The sequence below is a fragment of the Pelophylax lessonae genome (genome assembly GCF_965119305.1).
Source record: "Pelophylax lessonae genome assembly, chromosome: 4".
NCBI lineage: Eukaryota > Metazoa > Chordata > Amphibia > Anura > Ranidae > Pelophylax > Pelophylax lessonae.
In genome coordinates this window covers 82,578,142-82,605,868 of record NC_138771.1, presented here as the reverse complement: position 1 = coordinate 82,605,868, position 27,727 = coordinate 82,578,142, and the positions used below count along the sequence as shown (strand labels likewise).

General features: G+C 44.5%; 1 protein-coding gene across 2 annotated transcripts in view; it reads right to left on the bottom strand.

Annotated features, from left to right (window-relative positions):
• Positions 1 to 27,727, bottom strand: part of FBN1 (fibrillin 1) — a 398,720-nt gene that overhangs the window by 121,660 nt on the left and 249,333 nt on the right. For both annotated transcript variants that reach the window (XM_082254921.1, XM_082254922.1), the window contains exons 15-18: positions 16,936 to 17,058; positions 10,250 to 10,402; positions 8,241 to 8,294; positions 1,184 to 1,309 (exon numbers count right to left, since the gene is read on the bottom strand). In XM_082254921.1, coding sequence (XP_082111047.1) covers positions 1,184 to 1,309; positions 8,241 to 8,294; positions 10,250 to 10,402; positions 16,936 to 17,058 — 456 coding nt within the window. The remainder of the gene's footprint in view (positions 1 to 1,183; positions 1,310 to 8,240; positions 8,295 to 10,249; positions 10,403 to 16,935; positions 17,059 to 27,727) is intronic.

Here is a 27,727-nt window from a genome sequence, read left to right as displayed (position 1 = left end):
ACCACTGTAACGGTGCATTCTTCAAATGAATCACCAATGCAAGGGACATACTTCCCACTGGCCCTGATTAATACATTTTTGCTGGGGTTCCCTGAGACATGAAAATAATTACAAGGGTTCCTATGGGGTAAAAACATTGAGAAAGGGCAAATAAAAGTCTTAAGATCAGTGCATGAATTATATAGGGGACACATAGAAAAGCCATATAACTCAAATCTTCATGAAACCCTTTTTTGTTCATCCTTAAACTGGTTGTAAAGGCAGAAGGTTTTTTTTTCATCCTAATGCATTCTATGCATTAAGATAAAATGCCTTCTATGTGCAGCAGCCCCCCTAATACTTACCTGAGGTCCATCTAGATCCAGCAATGTTGCAGGAGTGTCTCAGTTGCTAGGGACTCCACTCCTCACTGGCTGAGACAGCAGCACAGTGCCATTGGCTCTTGCTGCTGTCAATCAAAGTCAGTCAGCCATTAAGGAGAGAAAGGGAGCGGGGCGGGCCACGGCTCTGTGTCTGATTGGAAACAGGGAGCTGTGGCCCGGCTTGGGTGCCCCCAGAGCAAGCTGCTTACTGTGGGGGCACTCAACAGAAAGGAGGCACGGAAGAGGGACCCGAGAAGAGGAGGATCTGGGCTGCTTTGTGCAAAACCGCTGCACAGGGCAGGTAAGTATAACTTGTTTGTTATTTTTAGCTAAAAAAAAAAACTAGACGTTAGTATCACTTTAAGGTCCTATGGTTGGGATTACATGAGGATGTGCTTAAAATTGCGCGACCATTATCTGTGATAAGTAGCCAATGAAATCCCCAACTTATTAACTGTTACTGGTTTTGCTGTTATGGAAACAGCATCCATACTTGCAAAAGGCATCTAAGCCATGATGTAAGGCGCACAAGAACCCTTATCCTATGCTGCTTCTAGTGAGACATTAAGTTATTTGCTCATTCCTATCAATATACTTTATTAATAAGACATTTATTAATAATAAATCAGCACATAATTCCCGCAATACAGCTTTGTCAGTCATTGCTTCACATATGTAATTTTATTTTTAAATGTAATCATTATTTATTATTTAATAATTCATTATTTTTTTATTTAGTCATTTGTTTATATCTGCCTATAAATACAATAGTAGAAAAATATATCCATTATATGCAAAGGAAAACAATAAAGATTTCATACCATTGCAACTCTTCCCAGTAGTGTCCACCTCGTATCCAGAATTACAAACACATTTGTAGGTTCCCCGAAGGTTTTCACAAATTCCATTAGGACAGATATCAGGATCCAGAGCACATTCATTAATATCTGCAAATAACACAATACACCAAATTATGCCGTTGCATTGGAGTCTTACAAGGTGCTTACATTTCCTGTTGCATGCAAGTAAGAGACAAACCCAACATCTGAAATAACAGTGTACAAAGTACATTAAATACAAGATTAAAATTTCATTTCTTCAGCCGTCTAAGCTAACAACCCACCAAGATATTACTTCTGGCAAGGCTCCGGCATCCAGGAATGCTATTTATATACAATATGTAATTATATGTCATTTTGTACAGGCTGGATTTTTTTAATTGCCCCTGTTTAATTGCTTGCTTATGGGCTGTGGAAAAATTGTTTGTTTACATGAACTAAACAGTGAATGGGAAAAATGAGGAAGCAAGAAAACAAAAATGGATCCAATTTGCAAAAGGTATCTCAATTTTGAAAAAAAAAAAAAAAAATGAACAATGCAATTCACTTATTCGCTCCCTTTTGGCCTGTTAAATATGTGTTTTGTTATGTCTATAGGTTAAAAAAAATGATCCTACCAGAAATTCAGTGAACTCTTAACTTTCATTGCAACAGTGTTATCAGCCCTGCCCAGGTTACCCCTGGGAACTATAGAATTTCATTGTCTAAATCAGGAACGTAGGGTGACAACACAGTGGGGTTTATTTACTAAAACTAAAGAGTGCAAAATCTGGTGCAGTTGTGCACAGAAACCAATCAGTTTCCAGTTTTTTTTTGTCAAAGCTTAAAGTGGAGTTCCACCCAAAAATGGAACTTCCGCTCATTTGCTTCCTCCCCCCTCCGGTGCCACATTTAGCACCTTTCAGGGGGAGGGGGGAACGGGTACCTGTTTTTGAAAGGAACTCTTCCCCACTTCCGGGAGACTGCTCCGCGCCACTGTCCCACGGATGTTTGGCCCCTACTCCTTCCCTTGCCGCCAAGCCAATCCAAATGTGCAGCACGATTCGCGCATGCGCATTAGGGACCCGCCCGTGAAGCCCAAGGCTTCACTGCCGGGTTCCCTCACCGGCAATGGTGGCGGCAGCACCCGACAGCTGATGGAAACATCGGCTGCGGTGCCGACATCGCTGGACTCCAGGACAGGTAAGTGTCCTTATATTAAAAATCAGCGGCTACAGTATGTGTAGCTGCTGACTTTTAATTTTTGTAGGGGGAGAGGGGAGGCTGGAACATCGCTTTAATTGAACAAGCTGGAAGCTAATTGGCTATCATGCACAGCTGCACTGGATTTTGCACTCTCCAGTTTTAATAAATCAACCCCAGTGTCTCCATAAATATACTACAATGAGTGAGTGTTGTCACCGTAGCACAGAATATTTTTATTGTTATGTGCAGAATTATCACCAAAACAAATAAGGAAAAAAGCAGAAAAAAAGAAACCTAATGTATGCACTCCATCTAAGGACTGGCAAGCCACAAAATATTCAATTTTTGTTCTTGCGTATAATACTCCACAGGGGGCTGCCCCAGCCTCAGCACCCTGTTTTTTGGGCAGGGCTAGACTTCATTTATATGCTGCCTCCTAGGGCCTGTCCACGCCATCTGCATGGGAATGCATTGCTCACCACACTTCTAATGCATAGACAAGCCATATGGCATTATTTTCATTTGTCACCATTCATGTGGTGTGCGCAGGTAAAAAAAAAAAAATAGGACAAGTTGCATTTTTGAGTGGCACATTATAACACATTACAACACATCACAGGATTAAAGTAGAACTAAAATAAACATTTTTTCATTTTGGATAGAGTAAGGGAGGGTTATAACCCCTGTGTGTCCCATTGGAGAGGTTTCCTTTTATTTCTTGTCCCGCAGTCAAAACAGGAAGTGAAAAGAACTCCCTCCAAAGTGAGGGAACCTCTGATTGTCACTGGGATCACTAGAAGTGTCCCCATTGGAAGACTTCCCCTTTATTCCTTTTCTGGTGACAACTCATAGCGGGGGATTTACTAAATCTGGAAATTACAAAATCTGGTGCAGCTGTGCATAGAAACCAATCAGCTTCCAGGTTTTATTGACAAAGCTTAATTGAACAAGCTGACGCAAGAAGCTGATTGGCTACTATGCACAGCTGCACCAGATTCTGTGCGTTCAAACGTTAGTAAATCCACCCCATAATATGGTATTTTTTATTCTCATTTTCACTCTCTGTGATGAGCATTTAACCCTTGTTTAAACATATTTATTTTATATTTAGGTGTTGGGCACAGGTTATGTGTTAAAGTTTAACTAAAGGCAATTTTTTTTTAGTTTTCTATGGAGTGGAGAGGGATCAGAACCTCAGTCTGGTTTTTTATTGTGGTTTGTGCCCCCATCAGGGAGATTCACCCTCTCTTTTTGTCCTGTTTACCATTAATACTGAAACATTGAAAGTGGAAGTAAAAGAAAATCCTACATTTTTGGTTGTCCCCCAGCACAGTAATAGAGGAGAAATCTTCCAATGGGGAGACTAGTTCTGGTGACAACCAGATATTCCCTCAATTTGGAGGGATTTTCTCTCACTTCCTATTTTGGCTATGGGACAGGAAGTAACGTAAAATCTCCCCAACAGGACACATATGACAAAATAAAAAAACATTATAACCCTTCCTTAACACCTTCCCGCCCAGCCATTGGCAAACTGACAGTCAAGCAGTGGATCAGTTATCCTGACTGGGCATCATTTTACATCCTGACAGGATGTGCCAATCATGTGGACACGGGCGATGACCGTTCCCAGTACTGGCTTGATGCCGGTACCATGTGATTGCCGTAACCTATCACAGCAGGTCACATGACAGTCATAAACAATAGATGGCTTCCTTTCATGCCATTTATTGAATACAACAGTGTTGCTGGCTGCGATTGGTCAGTGTGATCACATGGTACAGACAGGGCCAATCACAGCCCATCTGTGCCACCTGATTAGCTCTGGCTAATCACAGCTAATCAAAGCAAAACAGACTGAATAACTCAGTTTCATTTAGTAAAACCCTTGCTTATAGCAATGTAATGCATTGCTATATGCAAACATAATGTGCACAAAAAATCCTGATCACTTCCCCAGAGTAGTAAAATGTTACTATAGCAATATTACATTGCTCTGAGTGTTAAAAAAGATAAACAAAAATGGTAAAAAAAAAAAAAGAAATAATAATGTAATAGAAAATAAAATAAAATTATAATTATTTTATTTGTACTGTCACCAGTCAGTGTACCTGATTATTGCCATACCCATTATATGATAAATATGATAACACTGTACTGCACTGGTGACAATATGTTAAAAAAAAATTAAAACAATTTTTATTTTCAAAGTGTTCAGTTTTTACCGTTTATTTAACAAAAAGTAAAAAACACAGTGGTGATTAAATACCACCCAAAGAAAGCTCTATTTCTGTGAACAAAATGATAAAAACATAGTTTGGGTACAGTGTTGCATGACCGTGCAATTGTCATTCAAACTGCGACAGCGCTGAAAGTGGTTAATACTGTATATCCAGAATGAAAAAAGTTTTACTTTATTTTTCTTTTAAGGATAAATCCATTATTTAAGTAAATTAATACACATCGATACACAGCCACTACTTTGTCTCGGTTCACACCAGCGCGGCTTCAAAGTCGCCCGACTTTGAAGCTGTGCCGTACAGCACAACTTCATGGCTGCTTGCAAACGACTTCTTTAACAAAAGTCAATGCAAGCCGCTCTGAAGTCAACCCCAAGTAGAGAAGGAACCTTTATCTAGGTTGGAACGACTTGAGTCGCTCCGATTAGAACGATTCCATTTATCTTAATGGGACGCAACTTATCAGGGGACTATTTTTTCATGAAATGATTTCTTCTGTTTTTCTGCCTCCTTGTAAGCCCTCTCTGAGCTCCCAAACCTCACCTTTTCCTGCACACTTCCATTGGTTTGGAACAAGCAGTACACGTTAGTTGTGGTCATGTACACTGCTCTATGCACACTAAAAATCCAATAGTCCATAGTACATCTCGGGAGCTAGCAAGAGAGGGTGGATATGTTCCTAAATACTAAGGAACCATGGAATATGAATGTAACCACCCTCTAACAGGAAGTCAGCTCACAGAAGTAGAAAGAAAAAAAAGAAATGTGGAGATGTGGAGGACTTTTCTGAGTTAGGAATACACATTTTTTTTTTCTTTTAATCCAGAGTTCAGTGTCACAAAGAGTAAGGCCTACTGCACACAGGGCGTCTGACGCCAGGAAAAAGCAGCTGTAAAAACGTGCTTTTACAAGCGTTTTGCAATGGCGTTTAGCCACGCTTAGCAGAGTTTAGCAGCCTTTCTCTGCCCTCTTCTACTTTCCAAATTCTATTTCTAATATCTATTTTCAAATCCAACTACTACAGCTTAAGGCCCCATGTACACAGGGCATCAGAAAAAATTAGCTGCAAAGCTATTTCTGACACCAGAAAAAAAGCAGCGTCAAAAACGCGCCTTTAGCAGCATTTCGCATTGGCGTCAATGCGCGTTTAGGCACGTCAGCGCTTAGCAGCGTTTTTAAATAAACACAACCCTCTTCTATTTGTGACCAATCACATTTTTTATTTTACACATTTTAAAAAACGCCTGACGCTGCTAAAAGCTGATATACGGTGTTAAGCCGCGTTTAGGCGCGTTTAGCAGCGTCTGGCGCTTTTACAGCTTAAGGCTGCTGCTCCTGAATGCACTGGCCCTGGGTTTTTTTTGCAGCTTAAAAGCGCCTATGCCACTTGGGGCTCCTAAAAGCCTGTGTGTGCATGAGGCCATAGAATAACATGGAGGGGCGTTTGTAAGCTGCGAAAAAAAAACGTCTGATGCTCCTAAAAGCAGCTGCAAAAACACCCTGTGTGCATGGGGCCTAAAAAGTCTGATGTGGCCTAACGCTGTATTCAGCCTTTAGCGACGTCAGGCGTTTTTACAGCTTAACGCTTCTGCTCCAGAACGCACTGGCCCTGGGTTTTTTTTACAGCTTAAAAACGCCTATGCCACTTACAGCTCCTAAAAGCCTGTGTGTGCATGAGGCCATAGAATACCATGGAGGAGCGTTCTTAAGCTGCAAAAAAAAAAGCAGCTGTATAAATGCCCTGTGTGCATGAGGCCTAAGATTCAGGTTTTGCATACATTTTCAGGGTAACGTTAGGCATTCCATTTCTTGTTGGTTGGTTGATAAAGATTAGGTATTGTGCAGTAAAATTTTGCATACATTTAGCATTAGGGTGTACATTAGTGTATCTTTTGGGTTATTGTATATGTTGGAGCTTTCACATTAGGCTTTTGCACTGCATATGGCCCTCCATGTTTTCAGACCTCATTATCCTACAGAAATCTACATTTTTAGACATTTAGTAATTGATTATATGAAATTTTCTGTCTGTAAACAAATGAAATTATGAATTGCCTGACCAGTACACAACAAACCCTTAGAGCAGTGGTTCTTAACCTTTTTGGAGGTACTGAACCCCACCAGCTTCATATGCGCATTCACCGAACCCTTCTTAATTGGAAAAATAAAATATGATTTTATGAGTCTAGTCTCGGGAGGGGCACTGCCAGAAAATAAGGTGTTGTTTACAGAACTGAATTAAATGTATCATACAAAGTAAAATGTACTTTTCAGTAGGCTGTAGGGCAGCGTACAGAGGTCAGTAGGCTGTAGGGCAGCGTACAGAGGTCAGTAGGCTGTAGGGCAGCGTACAGAGGCCAGTAGCATGTAGGGCAGTGTATACGGGTCAGTTGATTGTAGGGAAGGATAGAGTGGTCAGTAGGCTGTAGGACGGTGTACAGAGAATAGGGCAGAGGACAGGAGTGGATAGGACAGTGTACAGGGATCAGTAAAGCCACACATCAGGGGGCTGGGAGGGCACACACCAGGGGAGGGTCAGGAGGGCACACACCGGGGGTTATGAGGGCACACACCGGGGGGGTTATGAGGGCACACACCAGGGGGTTGGAAGGGCATACACTGGGGGGAGGGTCAGGAGGACACACACTGTGGGGGAGGGTAGTGAGGGCACACACCAGTGGAGAGTCAGGAGGCCACACACTGGGTGTCAGGAGGGCACACATCAGTGGTTGGGAGGGCACACACTGGGGGAGCCAGGAGGGCACACACTGGGGGGGGGTTGGGAAGGCATAAAATGGGGTATCAGGAGGGCACACACTGGGGGGGGGGGGTGGGAGGGCATACCATGGGGTGTCAGGAGGGCACACACTGGGGGGAGGTGTTGGGAGGGCATACCATGGGGTATCAGGAGGGCACACACTGGGGTGGGGGGTTGGGAGGGCATACCATGGGTTGTCAGGGTGGCACACACTGGGGGGGGGGGGGTGGGAGGGCATACCATGGGGTATAAGGAGGGCACACATCAGGGGGCATTCATAATGCTTATTGAGCTAAATGAAAAGGACATGATTTCCATTTGTCAGCTAACAGCACCTCTATGCTAAGCTGCAGTAACTCAGCAGACTTAGCATAGAGGTGCTTGCAAACTAATCCACCATGTACAGCTAGCTGAGCCTACCTCCAGGAACATTCACTCGGCTCCCTCTGCTCAGCTGCTCACACTTCCCTCTTCCAGGCGGGCGCGATCTCCGTGGTCAGGTACATCCCCACCCCGCCCACTCAAGCAGCAAGCAGCCTGCAGTAGATAGGCTGGAAACCTGCTGGGGGAGGTACAGGGGGCAGAGTGTCAAGTGTCTGGGGGGGGGGGGTGGGTTGGCCTCACAATCAGTAATCTTTTCTCGTGGGGAGCAATTGCCCTGTTGCCCCTCTGCTGAACCCCTGAGACTGACTCACCGAACCCCTGGGGTTCGATCGAACCCAGGTTAAGAACCACTGCCTTAGAGGTAATCGTAACACATCCGTTTCCCTTCCCCTTCCACCCAGGTACTCCTCCACTCCTGAATATACAAGGTTCTAGGTCTACTTTAGTATTTCAGAATATTAGTCACACATACCAGATCCTGTAGATGTTATTCCTGGGCCACTGCTGCACAGAGCTTGATATTCATCTGAAAACACAGGAAATGCCATTGCAGTTTGTTGTTAAGAAAACTAACAATAGAACAGTGTATCTAAAAAAGCTTAAAACTAAAATGAGCAAGTGAGGTCTTTTAGGAAGTGCATGGACATTATTTTTCTTCCAACATGCTGCAAGTTTATTAACATATTCATAATTATTATGCACTTAATTATTTTTTATTATTGATAGAAAAATAATAGCAACAGTTCAACAACAAGCATCTTTATTTTTAAAAAAAATGACAGTTATTTTCAGCTGAGTGCAATATAAGTTAAACACTATAGTCACATGACTAAAATAAAGATTGTATTTACCTATATTAACATGATAGCTGTAAATGGCATGTAAGAGATGAAGAAGGTATTAAAAGAAAAATTTTGCAGCACGCTGTGACAAATAACCAAGTACTGGAGATACATTGGGAAGCGTTTGTTTTGAGTGGGGGGTGGGATCAGTTTTCTTTTCTTTTTCAAATTGTATATGGTTTTAAACTGCTGTTTGCTATAGATGATTTTGTACTATATGGATGCAATATTTGCACTACAAAAACATATTTATTACAGACAAAGGATTCCACGAGCACTAAAAAATAGCACTACAGGAGCTGCCTGCTTTAGGGCGAAATGACATTCTTGGGTTTTAACATATGCATTCTAATACACTAAAATGCATAGGTTTTGTTTACCCACGATAAAGACAGTGTCTGTTCCCATCTCAGTGCTGCAGTGCAGTTTCTTTTGAAAAATACAGCGTTTGTGTTTTTTTTCTGGATTTTAGGCTCGGTTCACACGGCTGTGACTTGGGAACCAAACTTGAGACCCCAAGTCACATGACATGTGAAATCCCATGTAAGTCAATGAGAGCTGTCTTAATTATCACTACGGAAGTCGCTCCAATTTTAGAAAGTTCCTGTACTACTTCAATTCGACTTTTATCCGACTTGTGCCTATAGACTTTAATGGAAGTTGGAAGTTCATATATATTGATGTGATTTTGATCCGACATTAGAGGAAGATTACACAGGCCTTGCCTCGGTGTAGCTCCTCCCTCGCTTCAAAGTCTCATCAAAGTAGTACTCAAGTTGCATCAAGTCCCCAGCAAATCAACAGGATGTTGCCTGGCAAAGACGCACTGTGTGTCACATGGCTTTCAGGTTGCAGTAATGTGAACCCAGCCTTAGTGTGTTGAGAGGCCAATAAAAATCAATTGCATAATATATGTGTTTTGATTAATTGGCAACAGATGGTAAAAATCCTTGGTGATTGTTAAACCTATCCTCTCTAAAAGTCTAAATTCAAGAGCAAATTGAAAATGGACATCATTGTGCATCAAAACACACATCAACACACACAAAAAAGAAATGTTGACTCCTAATAATGCACCCGGTCTGATGCTACAAAAAAGCGCACATTTATGGATCTAAATGGGCCAGTGGTGGGGAACCTTGGCACACCAGATGATTTGGAACTACATTTCCCATGGTGCTCATGCACTTTGCATCATGGGAAATGTAGTTCCAAAGCATCTGGGGTGCCAAGGTTCGCCATCACTGAAATAGGCCCTTAAAGCTGCCTGATAAGGGGTGAGTAATTGCTCCCGCTCATTAACTTCTGTGTGTAATTTGCAGCCTGAGCTATTGAGCTTTGTAAACAACAGGCTAGTTACAATAAGTGAAAAGGAGATAGAGAAAAATGTGACAAGGAGCCTTAGGCTTCATCTCCTGCCATGAAGAGGAGACTATAAAATATTTAAATGCTACAGTTTTTTTTTTATCCAATGAAAAATATATTCAGAAAATACATACTGTACATTTATACAGTATGTACTGGAATACTGGAGATGGCCAAAAAAGGATTTATATGCCTGATATACTGTGATATGCTATTAGTATTCAGGTACTATGCATTTCATATATTGTGGTTACATACAGACAGCCACTCTTACCTGAAGTCTTGGCAGGACAGGGTTTACAAGGTTCACCAAATGCAAATTCTGTGCTTGCACAGCAGCACTCCGATTTTGTCACGGCTCCTTGCAGTGGTCTGACGCACTGACCCCTCTTGTAACCTCCATAGCAAGTGCTCCTCATGTGAGTATCTGCAACAGAATGCATGCGTTAGAGTGAGATGGCATGATCTATTCTACCAACTAATAGGTGAACATATATACAGTATTTTAGGTTTATTATGTTCTTGTGTTGTAGACTTCCTTTGCAGTAGGCACACTCCTAATGCAGTCATATGGCAATTCTACCACAAAAAAAGCATTGTGCTGGAATGGTATAAAGGTATAATTGAACAAATAACAAAATGGGGGCGGGGGGGGGGGTGGTGGTATACTTATATAGAGAGATAAAATACTGTAGGGCACTAAACAGTCAACTATTTTAATCAATTACAAATTAGAAATGTAAAAAGCATGACAAAGGCCAGATAGCAAAGTGACATATACATATGCACATATAAAAAGCTTCACAAGCAATTTGACACGGAAGATTCCATACTCTGGTGCTTGCAATGGAGTTTCCGATGATAAACACCCATACATACGCAGCCATTTATGCACTGACAAAGCTGCCCTGCTTTGCACATGTGCATTTTATTCCTTAGAAAGTTGACCACAGTATTTTATTTTATTTTCATTGCCATATAACATGTAGACAAAGCACAAGTCTTAGTGCACTTTATCGGAACAGAATTCATTATTTCATTATTATTAACTAGACATTAAGCCCGTTAAATTAACGGGCGCTAGAACATATGTGGTCAAACATTTGTAAAAACAGACTTAGCAGTAAGTCCACGCGAGCGCGCACCCGCCGTGCGCCTGCGCACACCAACCGCTTCCAACAGTTTTGCCCGGCTGCCCGAAGTCTCTGCGCTCCAAGTCCCAACGGCTGTCCGTGGGGCACATGCGCAGTAGCGCAATCCCACGCACACAGGGACTGGACGCAGAGACACTTGTACTTTATATGTATAGATTATTTAGTATACTTAGAACAGAAGGAGCTATATATATGGGGGGGGGGGATTGTAGTGTGTTGGGGGGAGGGGATTGTAGTGTGTTAGGGAAGAGAGGGGATTGTAGTGTATGGGGAGGGGATTGTAGTGTATGTGGAGGGGAGGGGATTGTAGTGTATGTGGAGGGGAGGAGATTGTAGTGTATGGGGAGGGAGGGGATTGTAGTGTGGGGGGAGGGAGGGGATTGTAGTGCATGGGGGGGGGGGGATTGTAGTGTATGGGGGGACAGAGGGGATTGTAGTGTATGGGGGGGAGATTATAGTGTATGGGGGAGGGGTTCTACAGTGCATGGGGGCATTGGTTCTACAGTGTATGGGGGAGGGAGGGGATTGAAGCGTGGGTGGGGAGAGGGAGGGGATTGTAGTGGGGGGAGGGAGGGGATTGTAGTGTGTTGGGGGGGAGGGGATTGTAGTGTGTTTGGGAAGGGAGGGGATTGTAGTGTATGGGGAGGGGATTGTAGTGTATGGGGAAGGGAGGGGATTGTAGTGTGGGGGGAGGGAGGGGATTGTAGTGTTGGGGGGAGGGAGGGGATTGTAGTGTGGGGGAGAGGGAGGGGATTGTAGTGTATGAGGGGGGGAGAGAGGGAATTGTAGTGTATGGGGGGGGGGGGGGAGGGGATTGTAGTGTATGGGGGGGAGGGGGATTATAGTGTATGGGGGGAGGGGATTATAGTGTATGGGGAGGGAGGGGATTGTAGTGTATGGGGGAGGGAGGGGATTGTAGTGTGTGGGGGAGGGAGGGGATTGTAGTGTGTGGGGGGGAGAGAGGGGACTGTAGTGTATGGGGGGATTGTAGTGTATGGGGGAGGGAGGGAATTGTAGTGTATGGGGGGACAGAGGGGATTGTAGTGTATGGGGGGGAGATTATAGTGTATGGGGGAGGGGTTCTACAGCGCATGGGGGATGGGTTCTACAGTGTATGGGGGAGGGAGGGGGTTGAAGAATGGGTGGGGGGAGGGAGGGGATTGTAGTGTGTTGGGAGGAGGGGATTGTAGTGTGTTGGGGAAGGGAGGGGATTGTAGTGTAAGGGGAGGGGATTGTAGTGTATGGGGAGGGAGGGGATTGTAGTGTATGGGGAAGGGAGGGGATTGTAGTGTGGGGGGAGGGAGGGGATTGTAGTGTTGGGGGGAGGGAGGAGATTGTAGTGTGGGGGGGAGGGAGGGGATTGTAGTGTGGAAGGGAGGGAGGGGATTGTAGTGTATGGGGCCGAGGGAGGGGATTGTAGTGTATGGGGGGATGGAGGGGATTGTAGTGAATGGGGGGTTATTATAGTGTATGGGGGAGGGGCTCTACAGTGTATGGGGGAGGGGCTCTACAGTGTATGGGGAGGGTGAGGATTGGAGCATGGGGGGGAGGGGAGGGGATTGTAGTGTGTTGGGGAAGGGAGGGGATTGTAGTGTATGGGGAGGGGATTGTAGTGTTTTGGGGAAGGGAGGGGATTGTAGTGTATCGGGGAGGGAGGGGATTGTAGTGTGGGGGGGAGGGAGAGGATTGTAGTGTATGGGGGGGGAGGAAGGGGATTGTAGTGTATGGGGGGGAGATTATAGTGTATGGGGGAGGGGTTCTGCAGTGTATGGGGGAGGGGTTCTACAGTGTACGGGGGAGAGAGGGGATTGAAGCGTGAGGGGGAGGGAGGGTATTGTAGTGGGGGGAGGGAGGGGATTGTAGTGTGTTGGGGAAGGGAGGGGATTGTAGTGTATGGGGAAGGGAGGGGATTGTAGTGTGGGGGGAGGGAGGGAAAGGATTGTAGTGTGTGGGGAGGGAGGGGATTGTAGTGTGGGGGGAGGGAGGGGATTGTAGTGTATGGGGGAGGGAGGGGATTGTAGTGTATGGGGGAGGGAGGGGATTGTAGTGTGGGGGGGGGGTAGAGGGGATTGTAGTGTATGGGGGGAGGGGATTGTAGTGTATGGGGGAGGGAGGGGATTGTAGTGTATGGGGGAGGGAGGGGATTGTAGTGTATGGGGGAGGGAGGGGATTGTATTGTATGGAGGGGAGGGGATTGTAGTGTATGGGGGAGGGAGGGGATTGTAGTGTATGGGGGAGGGAGGGGTTTGTAGTGTGGGGGGGGGTAGAGGGGATTGTAGTGTATGGGGGGAGGGATTGTAGTGTATGAGGGAGGGAGGGGATTGTAGTGTATGGGGGAGGGGATTGTAGTGTATGGGGGAGGGAGGGGATTGTAGTGTATGGGGGAGGGAGGGGATTGTAGTGTATGGGGGAGGGAGGGGATTGTAGTGGGGGGGGGTAGAGGGGATTGTAGTGTATGGGGGAGGGAGGGGATTGTATTGTATGGGGGGAGGGGATTGTAGTGTATGGGGGGAGGGGATTGTAGTGTATGAGGGAGGGATGGGATTGTAGTGTATGGGGGAGGGAGGGGATTATATTGTATGGGGGGAGGGGATTGTATTGTATGGGGGAGGGGATTGTAGTGTATGGGGGAGGGGATTGTAGTGTATGAGGGAGGGAGGGGATTGTAGTGTATGGGGGGAGGGGATTGTAATGTATGGAGGGGAGGGGATTGTAGTGTATGGGTCACTGCTCCGCGCCCTTACATCCCCGAACCCCGACATTTTTCTCAGCTGTAGGGGAGTGTCTTGGCTACCTGCGGTACCATTTTGGGGTCTCCAGCACCTTTGGTTCGCCCGTGACAGCAATTTTCCCGGGAGGGAGGTGGTGGTGTCCGAGGGGACAGAGGGGATTGTAGTGTATGGGGGGGGATTATAGTGTATGGGGGAGGGGTTCTGCAGTGTATGGGGGAGAGAGGGGGAGAGAGGGGATTGAAGCGTGAGGGGGAGGGAGGGTATTGTAGTGGGGGGGAGGGAGGGGATTGTAGTGTGTTGGGGAAGGGAGGGGATTGTAGTGTATGGGGAAGGGAGGGGATTGTAGTGTGGGGGGAGGAAGGGAGAGGATTGTAGTGTGGGGGAGGAAGGGATTGTAGTGTGGGGGGAAGGAGGGGATTGTAGTGTATGGGGGAGGGAGGGGATTGTAGTGGGGGGGGGGGGTAGAGGGGATTGTAGTGTATGAGGGAGTGGATTGTAGTGTATGGGGGAGGGGATTGTAGTGTATGGGGGAGGGAGGGGATTGTAGTGTATGGGTGAGGGAGGGGATTGTAGTGTATGGGGTAAGGAGGGGATCGTTGTGTATGGGGGAGGGAGGGGATTGTATTGTATGGAGGGGAGGGGATTGTAGTGTATGGGGGAGGGAGGGGATTGTAGTGTATGGGGGGGGAGGGAGGGTGTAGTATTGGTCCGTGTTAATACACTACAGAGGGGATTGTAGTGTGTTGGGGAAGGGAGGGGATTGTAGTGTATGGGGAAGGGAAGGGATTGTAGTGTGGGGGGAGGGAGGGAGGGAGAGGATTGTAGTGTGGGGGGAGGGGATTGTAGTGTGAGGGGAGGGAGGGGATTGTAGTGTATGGGGGGAGGGGATTGTAGTGTATGAGGGAGGGAGGGGATTGTAGTGTATGTGGGAGGGAGGGGATTGTAGTGTATGGGGGAGGGAGGGGATTGTATTGTATGGAGGGGAGGGGATTGTAGTGTATGGGGGGGATTGAACGATAAATGTCGGGTTGGAGATTGGTGTGGGGGAGGGGAGATGTGAGGGCGGGAAATCAGAGAGGAGGGAAGCTCCTGACACACAGAACAGTGGATCATTTAATAGGAAAAGACAAATACACCACCACCTCCCTCCCGGGAAAATTGCTGTCACGGGCGAACCAAAGGTGCTGGAGACCCCAAAATGGTACCGCAGGTAGCCAAGACACTCCCCTATAGCTGAGAAAAATGTCGGGGTTCGGGGATGTAAGGGCGCGGAGCAGTGATCCCGAGAATCGGGCCATGACCTAACCGCGAGGTGACCAGGTTTAACATTGGAGTCTATGGCGGGGGTGGCCCGGTTCTCAGGGTCACTGTTCCGCGCCCTTTCATTCCCGAACCCCAAAATTTTTCTCAGCTGTAGGGGAGTGTCTTGGCCACCTGCGGTACAATTTTGGGGTCTCCAGCACCTTTGGTTCGTCCGTGACAGCAATTTTCCCGCGGCGGTATTCTCTGCGTCCCAACGGCTGTTCGTTCAGCACATGCGCAGTAGTGCAATATCACGGACACACGGAAAGTGGACGCAGGGACACATGGCTTTTATTAATATAGATAGGGCATTATTAGGAGGCAGAAGCAACAATATTTGGATGTTTGAAGCACACAATCAACTAGGACTAATGTATGATCAGCTAGATAGATTCAGAGACTGCAATTGCTGCATGTGCATACAACCACATTTTTTGTATATATATATATATATATATATATATATATATATATATATATATATATATACTGTATATATATATATATATATATATATATATATATATATATTATTGTAAGACTATTATAACTGTCAAATTGGCAAAATACATGATAGCTTCACACTCTAGCACATTCTTTGTATTTGTCATGTTATATAGAAAAAAATTCAAGCTGTTATAAAGTCTCATTTATGTTTTCTAAAATAGTAAACATATTACTTACTTACTCTGTACAATGGTATTGCGGCCCGACCTTTCTTTTTTGGGAGCTCTAGGCTACTCCTCTTCTGCATGCGCCACCATAGCAAGCCGCTTGCTATGGGGGTGCACATGCAAGCTTGCACCTGAGCCATGCTGTGTGAGTCCACGAACATACACAGCATGGCTCGGCCCTCCTCATAGAATCTGATTGAGAGCAGCAGGAGCCAATGGCTCCCACTGCTGCTTTCCTGTCCTGTGAGGAGAGAGAGGCCAGCGCCGCTGCAGACAGGCACAGCGCTGGTTTGAAAAGTATAAGGGGAGAAAGTACAAGGGGGCTGAAGAGGCAATACAACTACTGGGACATTTTTTACCTTAAAGTGGTTGGTAAGCCATTTGTTTATGTTTTACAATTCCCTCAGTTCAATAACAATATGTACCCCGGTGTCTGTGCTTTATGAAAAAAAAAATGCAGATTTCTACCTTTTTTTACAGCATCTCCTGGCACTCACGTGACTCCACAGCTCTCTCCTCTCTTGCGCTGACATCTACAGCGGGAGGGGCCGAGAACTCGTCAGCCGGCGAGGAGGAGAGGAGAGGAGGAGAGAGCCGAGGAGTCACGTGAGCACTGGGAGACGCTGTAAAATAAGGTAAAAATCTGCATTTTCTTCATATAGCACAGACACTGGGGTACATAATGCTATTAAACAGAGGGGATTGTATAGACATATAACAATTGTTAAGGCAGCAGAAGGGAAAAGGGCGGGCACTGACACAGAGCTGACAGGGGGGGGGGGGCTGGGGGAGAACAGAGAGGAGGCACATAAACTGACCACAGTGTCAGGGCTCAGCAGCCATGATAAACCGTGGTCAGTTTACAAGGGTGAGGGCAGAATCAGGCAGGATCAACCAGGTATTTTATATGATACAGGGGGCCAAATTACACAGCACAAGAACTGTGCTGCATAACATGCTTATTGGAAACAGTATCTTTTTTTTAATATTTTTTTGAAGGGTAACAAACGCTTTAATGCTTAGAATGCATTAAGATAAAACATTTCTTACTTTTACAACCACTTTAAGTTTATAAGGTTAGGTCAAATTTTTACTTACCTACACACACTCGACCATCAAGTCCAACTGCTAGACCAGGGAAGCATTCACATCTAAAGGAGCCATCTGTGTTTACGCAATGTCCATTCATGCAGATGCCTGGTGTCTCACATTCATCGATATCTGTAGTGGCAAAAAGACAGAACAATCAAATTATAGTTGTTAAGAGACTGGCAACTAGTAAAGTGTCAGTCTATAATGAAAATTACACATTGACTATATTTTTAAAGGCATATTACTGATAAAAAATAAACTTTGTCTTTTAAAAAAAAATCCTTAAATACCTTTAAGTTATTTTAAGCAACTATTTTGCTTTCTGACTGTGTTACTTGATGGACACCCTATGTATTAGTTGAAGTTCAGAAGTTGAACAAAGTTTGGAAGCAAACTATTTAACATGCTGACTGCATGTAAAAACTGTTTAAAGCTCTGAGGAAAAAGCCTTACAGTATTCCGGATACTGTTGGAAGAAATTGGAATTTTTACCACAGTGACACTAGTGATCCACATTCACACAGTGGGTGGTGCATTCAGGATTGGAAGGTAAGAACAAGGCAGGCAGCCCACAGAAGCCAACTGTTCTTTCACCCATCAGCAATTTCTCTCCATTCCTTGCCAGCCATCACCACTGAATATGCACTGTCCTAGTAACATCTGTCAAACACTAGAAGGAGCAATCTTACTGTATTTTATTCACATATGAAAAGTGTTATGCACTATGGTGACCATTCTGAAAACAATATACAGATTAGATTCTGGCCAATAGATGGAAAGCATAGCAATCAGACTAGATTTTCTGATGTCCATTTATTTTGTTTGCACAAAAAATGCAACAGGCATTGACAATATACCAGGAAAGAACATTTTCAAACCATTGCACACCAGAACAAGCCAGATGCAAAGTCATGCCTTAACTTAGCCCTATGGGCAGGGTGAAACGCGTCAGCGTGGAATGAATGGGGCCAGGCTGAAGCCGAGTTTTACTGCCTCTGCAACTGGCTTGGTCTAGTGTGTGACGGTTTTAAAACCTTCTTTCCTAGTATGTTTATATAGAGCTCTTTTCTTTCTCCGTCTGCACCTGACAGTTTGATTTTAGGATGTTTATTTGGAGCGGTGTCCTAAGTTTTTGCTTGGTCACAAGCATTGACGATAGATCTGCTCTACATAAGACTGTTATACTGCGAAATAACTATCTACTTAATAATAATTAATACGTATTGTTCATTGCGTAAATTAAAGTGATTTTAAACCCTTTATTGAAATTTGAGTTCAGGAACTCCAGACTTACATATAATGTACAGTCTGCTTACTTGAAAATCCATCTTTCTTGTATGCATAGTTGGTCCCTAAACCGCTGCCATCTCTCTTGTTTACAGATGTCTCCTTTACTTAGATGGTTGCAAAGGAGACACCCATGAGAGCATGCTCTTGGCTAGGTTGTGTGCATCCTTTGAAACACACAGTGCCTCACACCCCTGCTCGAACCTCCCAGTTCCTGACAGACACATAGCGCCTCACTCTCCACCTCCAGAGCTATCTCCATCCTACAATCAGGAATTTGTGGATCGTGGAGAACCCACAGGTAAGTGTTTGGGTATGGAGGGAAGGGTGTTTGCTGTAAATGTACAATAAAGTAATATTAAACTCTCATTTTTTGAGCACTTTCAGCAACTGATTTATTTACTTATACCTCTTCTTTATCTTTTAATCCTTGCCTATATTCCAGTTTAAGCTGGTGCCAGGACAACCAAACCAGGTTTCATCTTTTAAGGTGGCTTCTTTTCCTTGCAATGTCCAATGGAGCCACCCTTGTATGAAGGGACTAAAGTTGTGTCTCTCTACACTGTGTGCATCAATAAAAATGCACAGCCCTAGGAAGGAAAGTCACTCCCCTGCTCCTCCCCTTCCTTTTTCCAAGCTAACAGAATGGCAGGAAACTACACTGTCCACTGGTAACTATTTCCTGTGAGGACCAAAAGTTCAGGGAAGCAGCACTGAGAGGGAAGAAGGCAGCAGCATAAAAAGGTGTAAACGGCAAGTGCATGGGGTAAGAGTTCTAACAAACAGTTTATGGGGGAATGTTTTTTTTTTTATTGCCCTCAGAATTAGGGTTGAATACTACTTTAAATTAAAAAATGCTTATCCTTTATTACTACTTTATTATATTATGTTACCAAAAACATGTAGTTTAGTAACAGAACCTACAGTATACTGTACTTCTTAGCACACCTTTTTGTGCTTTGCTAGACAGACACAACCAGCACACAACAAGCTTAGACACCAACACAAAACAAAATGAATGTGAGAATGATTATGATTTGGCATTGTTACTATGGAGGTTACTAACTGGTTTTATGTTTGTAGCTACAATAAATCATCACAAGTTTCAGCAATAAATGATATATATACAACGTTACCATGCAAACAAGTAAAGCCACAACACAGAACACGGCTGTGTAATGTACAACAATCCTGACCTTAAAAGGACAAAATGAGTATGAAACACCTCTATTCCTTTCTTTAATCCCTGGCTTATGGCCATCACACACGCTCACAAAATCCAAACTCACTCTAACTGTATTTTATTAATAGACAGCAATGCTGAAAATTACTAGAAATACATGAAAACTATTTGAAAATTGTTAGGCATTTATTTAAAGTGTTATATAAAATAATACAATTGTATAAGTTATGTATACATTTTATTATGAAAAAATAAAAAATATATATAAAAATATAAAATAAAAAATGACTAGGGACAAAACAGAATATGCTAATTTTCATGTTCAGTTTTTGCATTTGTTCCTACATAACTTTGATTTATTACTTTTGGATATTTAAATTATAAGAAGAAGGAGGCTCAAAGCACACAACAATGAGGATATAAAACTTGACTTTTTTCTCTTTGACATGTGCCCAAACAATACAACTCTACTGTAATTCTAGATCAGGAGTAGGCGACCCTTCAGAGGTTGAGATCTACTTGCACAACATGGAGGAACTCAAAGATCCCCAGGGGTGTGGTGTTCTTTAAAAAAAAAAAAAGACTATTAAGCGTGTGTCACAGTATTGTCCTTTGCTTCCCCCTCTGCCCCCTTCACATCACTCCCCCCCCACAGTAATGTCCTCTGCCCCCCCAAACAGTAGTGTCCTCTGTCCCCCATAGCAGTGTCCTCTTCTCCCCTTTACATCACCCCTCCCTATCGTAGTGTCCTCTGCCTCTCCCCCCCCCCCCCCTCACATTAGTGTCTTTTCCCCTCTCACAGTAGTGTCATCTGCCCCTCTGCTCCCCTTCCCCCTACAGTAATGTCATCTGGCCTTCTGCCCCCCCCCCCCCCATACACAGGTGTACTGCAGAGCGGGAGACAGCACAGTACTGGATGGAGGGTGGGAGCGGGAGCTGCTGGAGTTAACTTTTCATATTAACAAGCTAGTAAATGGTTGCTAGGACCAGCCAGCGTCACCTGCTGGTTAACTTGAAAGGTTAACTGAGGCAGCTCCCACTCCTGCCCTCCGTCCAGTACTGTGCCTACTCCCGCTCTCCACACTGCAGTGAAAATGAGAGTGGCAGAGGTTGAGGGGAAAGACAGGCAAAGCAGGGATGTGCTCACGATCTTCCCATCAAATGACCGCAGTCAACGGGTATTGCAATCGACAGCTTGCTGCTCACATTTTTTAGAGGAACTGTATCTCAGGGGCCAATAAACTTGTGTTTATACACAGTCTGCCTTTAATATCCTACAATTTTTGCGTTTACTGGATTTTAAACATCCATGCTTTAATGTACCAAGCCACACTGCTGACATAACCTTTAAGCTCCCCCAATTTTAAACTGTTCAGACTGCCCCTTAACCTCCCCTGAGGCTGGTCATACACCAGCAGCAATTCAGTGAAATTTCTCATTTCCGGTAGATTTGTTGAATTTTGAAATGATTAGTGGGTTTAGGCATGAATTCATTTTAGGCCGTAATGGCAAGAAATTTCAAAGGAGCAAAATTGATTTTTTTTCTCCAATTAACAAATTTCTAACTGTGGATGTGGTTTCTGTTTGGAAAAACCGTACATACTGTAATGAAACCTGTTTAATATGACTGTAAATGTGGTTTTCATTTGGAGCAATTGTAAAAATCATACATACTGTAATAAAAGCTGTGTAAAGGCTAACTCCACCTTTTTGCACCATGTTACATCTTACACGTATATTTGGGGCTTAACAAGCATCATGGTGCAAATGTGACCCCCCACACTGCCCCACCCATCCCCGATTCCCTGCAACAGCAGGCGGGGGGGGGGGGGGGGGGTTCTTCTACCCTGCAGCAGCCGTAACTTTTGAAATCAGTGTGGCTGTGCAGTGCTCTGCCCCACGGCCATGTCATTCACTCACTGTGGCAGTTAGACTTGTAGTTGCAAATGGAACACTAGTGTGGTGATCACTACACTCGTAGTCATATTCCTCCAGATCTCTAACTGAAACGTGTTTAAATAATGACTCTACTTTTGCACAATGTTACATGTTACACGCATATTTAGAATGTAACAAGTATCATGGTGCCAATGTGAACCTTCCCCCCACACTGCCACATCCACCCCTCATCCCCCATGACAGCATGTGGGGATTCTTCTACCCTGCAGTGGCTGTCTTTCTTTAAATCAGCGGGACTGTGCCATGCTCTGCCCCACAGCCATTTAATTTATTCACCCTGGCTGTTGGACTTCTAAATCCTAAATGGAACACTAGTGTGATGAGCACTACATTCAAAGTCCATTCGTACTTCCTCCAGATCTCTAGCTGAAAGTCTGTATCTCGGTATGGACAGAGACCCAAAGGAAGAGTCGGAGGAAACCTGCCATTGCAAGTATGATCCACTGATCAACCAAAGAAAGAGAATATAAAACCAAAGCCCAATATCTCTATCACCCTGCGCTGGTAGGAGGATGTGGACGTGCTAAACTGTATGAATACAGTAAATTAGCAATATCTAGCAGCTGCCTTGATATATACAAATAGATAAAAGGATGTGAATAGCCTCAAAGTCTAAGACAAGGAAGTACCACATAAGCAGCGCTTAAAATTAAATGCATACATATACAATATGTGCAAATTCAACAATCAGGTGAGAAAGATGCACTAGCAGTCTATGTAAGAGTCCATCTGACAAATCCAAAGGGATGACCCGTCACCATGAAGTGAAGCAAATATGGATGACAAACTTCCACCACACCTCGTGACCCCTTAGGTAGTCAACACTCACCAAATGCCTGCAAACAATGAGCCTTTATAATGACAGTATGAATCCCGGATCGCTCCACCGGATAATTAACACTAGCAGGTGTTCAGAAGGATCTCACTCGGGAATGGCTCAAAGATGACTCCGATGGCAAAGGAACTGGATCCTCCTCGCTCGCTCCTGCAAGTCTGCTGCGCTTTCTGTCAGTCTCCCTCCTAGACTCGGCTTCCTCCTCCGACTGCTGTTCCAGCAGGAGCTCCGCCTCTTCATACACACTCAGGGAGGAGAGAAAAAACCTCTCTCTCCTCCCTGAGTGTGTATGAAGAGGCGGAGCTCCTGCTGGAACAGCAGTCGGAGGAGGAAGCCGAGTCTAGGAGGGAGACTGACAGAAAGCGCAGCAGACTTGCAGGAGCGAGCGAGGAGGATCCAGTTCCTTTGCCATCGGAGTCATCTTTGAGCCATTCCCGAGTGAGATCCTTCTGAACACCTGCTAGTGTTAATTATCCGGTGGAGCGATCCGGGATTCATACTGTCATTATAAAGGCTCATTGTTTGCAGGCATTTGGTGAGTGTTGACTACCTAAGGGGTCACGAGGTGTGGTGGAAGTTTGTCATCCATATTTGCTTCACTTCATGGTGACGGGTCATCCCTTTGGATTTGTCAGATGGACTCTTACATAGACTGCTAGTGCATCTTTCTCACCTGATTGTTGAATTTGCACATATTGTATATGTATGCATTTAATTTTAAGCGCTGCTTATGTGGTACTTCCTTGTCTTAGACTTTGAGGCTATTCACATCCTTTTATCTATGATCCACTGATCGCTGGTGCAATGCTTAGCAGGCTTCTTTTGAAAAAAAAAATAATTGCATTTTTTTATTTACTGTAAATTTAGGTGCATTTATTTTGTTCTAAAAGGTGTATTTAGCCTTTAGGCCTCATGCACACAGGGCATTAGAGAAAACGAGCTGCAAAGCCACTATCAACGCCTGTACAAACACGCTTCTATTAGCTTTTTCCATTGGTGGTAATGCACTTAGTCGCGTTAGCTTTTAGCAGCGTTTCTCTGTCTCCATTCAAAAACAATGGTTCCCTATGAGAGTCATCTTTGATTCGACTTTAAGCCCATTTATATGAATCATGATGATCCAACTTGTGGTGTGACTTGTGCTCTTAGGATCATAAAGGGGAACCTCACGCCAATATTTTTTAAAAAAAGGTGTGGGGTCCCCCCCAAGGTCTATATCAGGCCTGTTGAGTCTGGTATGGATCTTGAAAGGGAAACCCACGCCAAAATGGTAAAAAAAAAAAAACAGCGTAGGGTCCCATACCATACCAGACCCTTTGGTTGATGGGGACAAGGGCCTCTTCCCGACAACCATGGGTGGTGGTTGTGGGATGTCTGAAGGCAGGGAGCTTATCGGAATCTGGAAGCCTCCTTTAACAAGGGGGCCCACAGATCCCATCCCCCCCATGTGAATGAGTATGGGGTACATTGTACCCCTACCCATTCACCCTAAAAAAAGGCAGTGTAGTGTAAAGAAAGACAAGAGATGGTTTTGAGAAGTGCTTTAATAAAAATCTTCCTCTGATCTTCTCCCTCCAATCTTCTCCCTCCGGTGTTTTTCCTCCAGTGTTCTGCCTCCGGTCTTCTCCACCTCTGCTGTCTTCTCCACCACTGACCCGGCCCTCTCCGACGCTGTCTACCGTAATTATGCCAGCGCCGCTCTCTGACGCTTCTTATATAGCTATGAGGCGTGGCCACCCGGTGACATCATCAGAAGACCCAGCCCCTTGTGGCAGCATGTGACGGCACAAGGGGGCAGGGTCTCCTGGTGAAGTCACCGGGGGGGATGCCCCATGACTATATAAGAAGCAGCAGAGAGCGGAGCTGTCATAATCACTGGAGACAGCATCGGAGGAGGACTGGGTCGGCGGAGGAGAAGACAGCAGCAGCAGAGAAGACTGGAGGCAGAAGACCGGAGGAAGAACACTGGAAAAAGAACAGAGGAGGGAGAAGATCGGAGGGAAAAGACTTGAGGGAGAAGATCAGAGGAAAATTTTTAACAAAGGATTTTTCAAAACTGTCTCTTGTCTTTCTTTACACTACACTGCTTTTTTTGGGGGTGAATGGGTAGGGATACAATGTAACCCATACTCATTCACATGGGGGGAGGCCGGGATCTGGGGCTCCTTGTTGCATGCTCGGATGAGGGTCTGGTATGGATCTTGGGGGGGACCCCACGCTGTTTTTTTAAAAAAAAATTTATCGTTGAGTTTCTCTTCAAGATCCTCAGAGCACAAATCTCACCATAGGTCGGATCATCATGATCCAACTTTGATGCGACTTCCTTTTGAATAAATGGGCTCTCATAGGGAACCATTGATTTTGATTTTGACATGTCAGAAACACTGTATCCAGCGTTAAGCCACGTTTAGCAGCCTTCAGCAGCGTCAGATATTTACAGCTGTAATGCTGGTTCTCAGAGCGCACTGGCCCTGGGGGTTTCTTCAGCTTGAAAATGCCTATGCCACTTACAGCTCCCGTGTGTGCATGAGGCCATAGAATAACATGGAGGGGTGTTTTTAAGCTTCAAAAAAAACGCCTGACGCTCCTAAAAGCGGTTGTAATAAGGCCCTGTATGAATGAGGCCTTAATATGCCTGGGATTCAAATAGCCTAAAGGTTCATACACACTTGACGAAAAACGGACGAAATATCCTCCGATTTTTCTTTCTCATGCTCAGCGGTCATAACCATTTTTTGATTGACAGTGCATAATGTTCACGAAATTTCTCGTCCGATTTTTTTTTTTTTTTGGGACATTTGTTTCTAGACTTCCGGTTGTCAGCAACTTTAGATCATGTGCAGTCCTTCGTATCCAATTTTTCACGGATGTAATGCATACACATTAAACGAAAATTGGTCGTGCTGGGGACGGACAATATAAATTTTGGTGTTTGTCCCTCCATTTTTTTTTTCGTTGAAAATGTCGGCATCGGCTGCTGAAAGTTGTGTACACACTAGCCGACACTTTTACCTCAGACGGGAATTTTCGGCAGATTTTCTACTAGTGTGTACCCCACTTAGGGCAGGCCATAGACAGTGCAAATTTCTCTGTTGCAGGAAAGAAATTTGCACGATTCCCCCATTAACACAGACGGCGAACGCGAACCTCCGCAAATGTTCGCGAACGGGCGAACCGGGCGAACCGCCATAGACTTCAATAGGCAGGTGAATTTTAAAACCCACAGGGACTCTTTCTGGCCACAATAGTGATGGAAAAGTTGTTTCAAGGGGACTAACACCTGGACTGTGGCATGTCAGAGGGGGATCCATGGCAAAACTCCCATGTAAAATTACGTAGTTGACGCAGAGTCGAGTTTTAATCCATAAAGGGCATAAATCACCTAACATTCCTAAATTGTTTGGAATAACGTGCTTTAAAACATCCAGTGTGTGTATACGATCAGGTATGATGTTGTATCAATCAGGTAGTGTAAGGGATACGCCCGCTTCACAGTGACAGACCAAACTCCCCGTTTAACGCACCGCAAACAGTCCATTTGCAGTGGGTACAGTACAGTCTGTGGACCTTGACACTCACTGGCAGGCAACTATAAAAAATATATTTTTTTTTAATTTGCAAGGTGCTGTGCCACCGTATATATGAGTGGTGGGCACTGCAGTGGGCACAGTACACTCTGTGGACCTGACACTCACTGGCAGGCCAGGCAACTGCAATTATAAAAAATATATTTTTTTTTAATTTGCAAGGTGCTGTGCCACCGTATAAATCAGTGGTGGGCACTGCAGTGGGCACAGTACACTCTGTGGACCTGACACTCACTGGCAGGCCAGGCAACTGCAATTATAAAAAATATATTTTTTTTTAATTTGCAAGGTGCTGTGCCACCGTATATATGAGTGGTGGGCACTGCAGTGGGCACAGTACACTCTGTGGACCTGACACTCACTGGCAGGCCAGGCAACTGCAATTATAAAAAAATATATATTTTTTTAATTTGCAAGGTGCTGTGCCACCGTATATATGAGTGGTGGGCACTGCAGTGGGCACAGTACACTCTGTGGACCTGACACTCACTGGCAGGCCAGGCAACTGCAATTATAAAAAATATATATTTTTTTAATTTGCAAGGTGCTGTGCCACGGTATAAATCAGTGGTGGGCACTGCAGTGGGCACAGTACACTCTGTGGACCTGACACTCACTGGCAGGCCAGGCAACTGCAATTATAAAAAATATATATTTTTTTAATTTGCAAGGTGCTGTGCCACCGTACAGTCGGCAGGCAACTGCAATTATGACATAGGAAAAAAAAAATGTTTTTTTAAACTGCAAGGTACTGTGCCACCCGATATGAGTGTGGTGTGCACACAGTACAGTCTGTGGTGGGTCTGTGGCCTCCCACACACGGCGGGCAGGCAACTGCACAATAGATATATATATATAAAAAAAAAATTGACTGAAATACCAGCCCTAAAAAGAGCTTTTTGGGGTGCTGTCAGGATGCTGTCCTTACAGCAGGAGTGGACCGAGAACACTATCTAACAACTGTCCCTATTAACAGCAGCAGCAGCACTCTCCCTGCTCTCACTAACACACTGCTTCAGAATGATCTAAGATGGATGCTGCCCTTGCTTTTTTATAGGAGGTGGGAGGGTGTGGGAGGGAGAGTATGCTGATTGGCTGGAATGTGTCTGCTGACTGTGAGGTACAGAGTCAAAGTTTGCCTCAATGATGAAGTATAGGGGGCGGACCGAACATCGCATATGTTCGCCCGCAGCGGCGGACGTGAACAAGCGATGTTCGCTGGGAACTGTTCGCCGGCGAATAGTTCGGGACATCTCTACTCTTCACTCATACAGGTGATTAGATTGTACTTCTTAGATTTAATAGGATTAGCAGTTCTAGCAATCCTGCTAGCAATCTAGTAATTATCAATTCTGCAATGCCTCTTTTGGATTTAACTTTATTTCTCACACTTGTGGTGTCCTAGGACCTAGCAGAACATATTGTTCATGTAGATTTTTATTAGCCCCAAAGTGGCTAAACATATGTTGTCTTGTTCTGTCTCAGTTCAGTGACAGTTTACAACTATAAAGATTCCTTCATTAGTTAATCCATGCAAAAATATTTCACAGCAATAGAGCTCAATGTTCTGTGTTTTCATTGAGCATATCAAAAAAAGAATTATTCTTGACAAAACAAAATACAAGACAAAGCCAGATAAACCACAATTCATTTGGCTGCACATGTGTTTTTGCTCTCTTGTTGATGACTTGGTAGGATAGTGTTTGTTCAAAACCACATTCCCAATGGGCTGAAGACTACAGTCTCAGATATGTATGCAATATTTGTAATGAACACAGGCTGTCCATTCTATATACCATGTTCAGGAACAACAAAATACAGTTCCTAATTGTAAAGAAAAAAAGCATCTTTGTCTTGCCTGTAAAATCTTTTTAATGGACATCACAAACACAGGATGGTAATGATGATAACAATAAGCTATGCAATTGCCTTCAGGTGATTGGACAG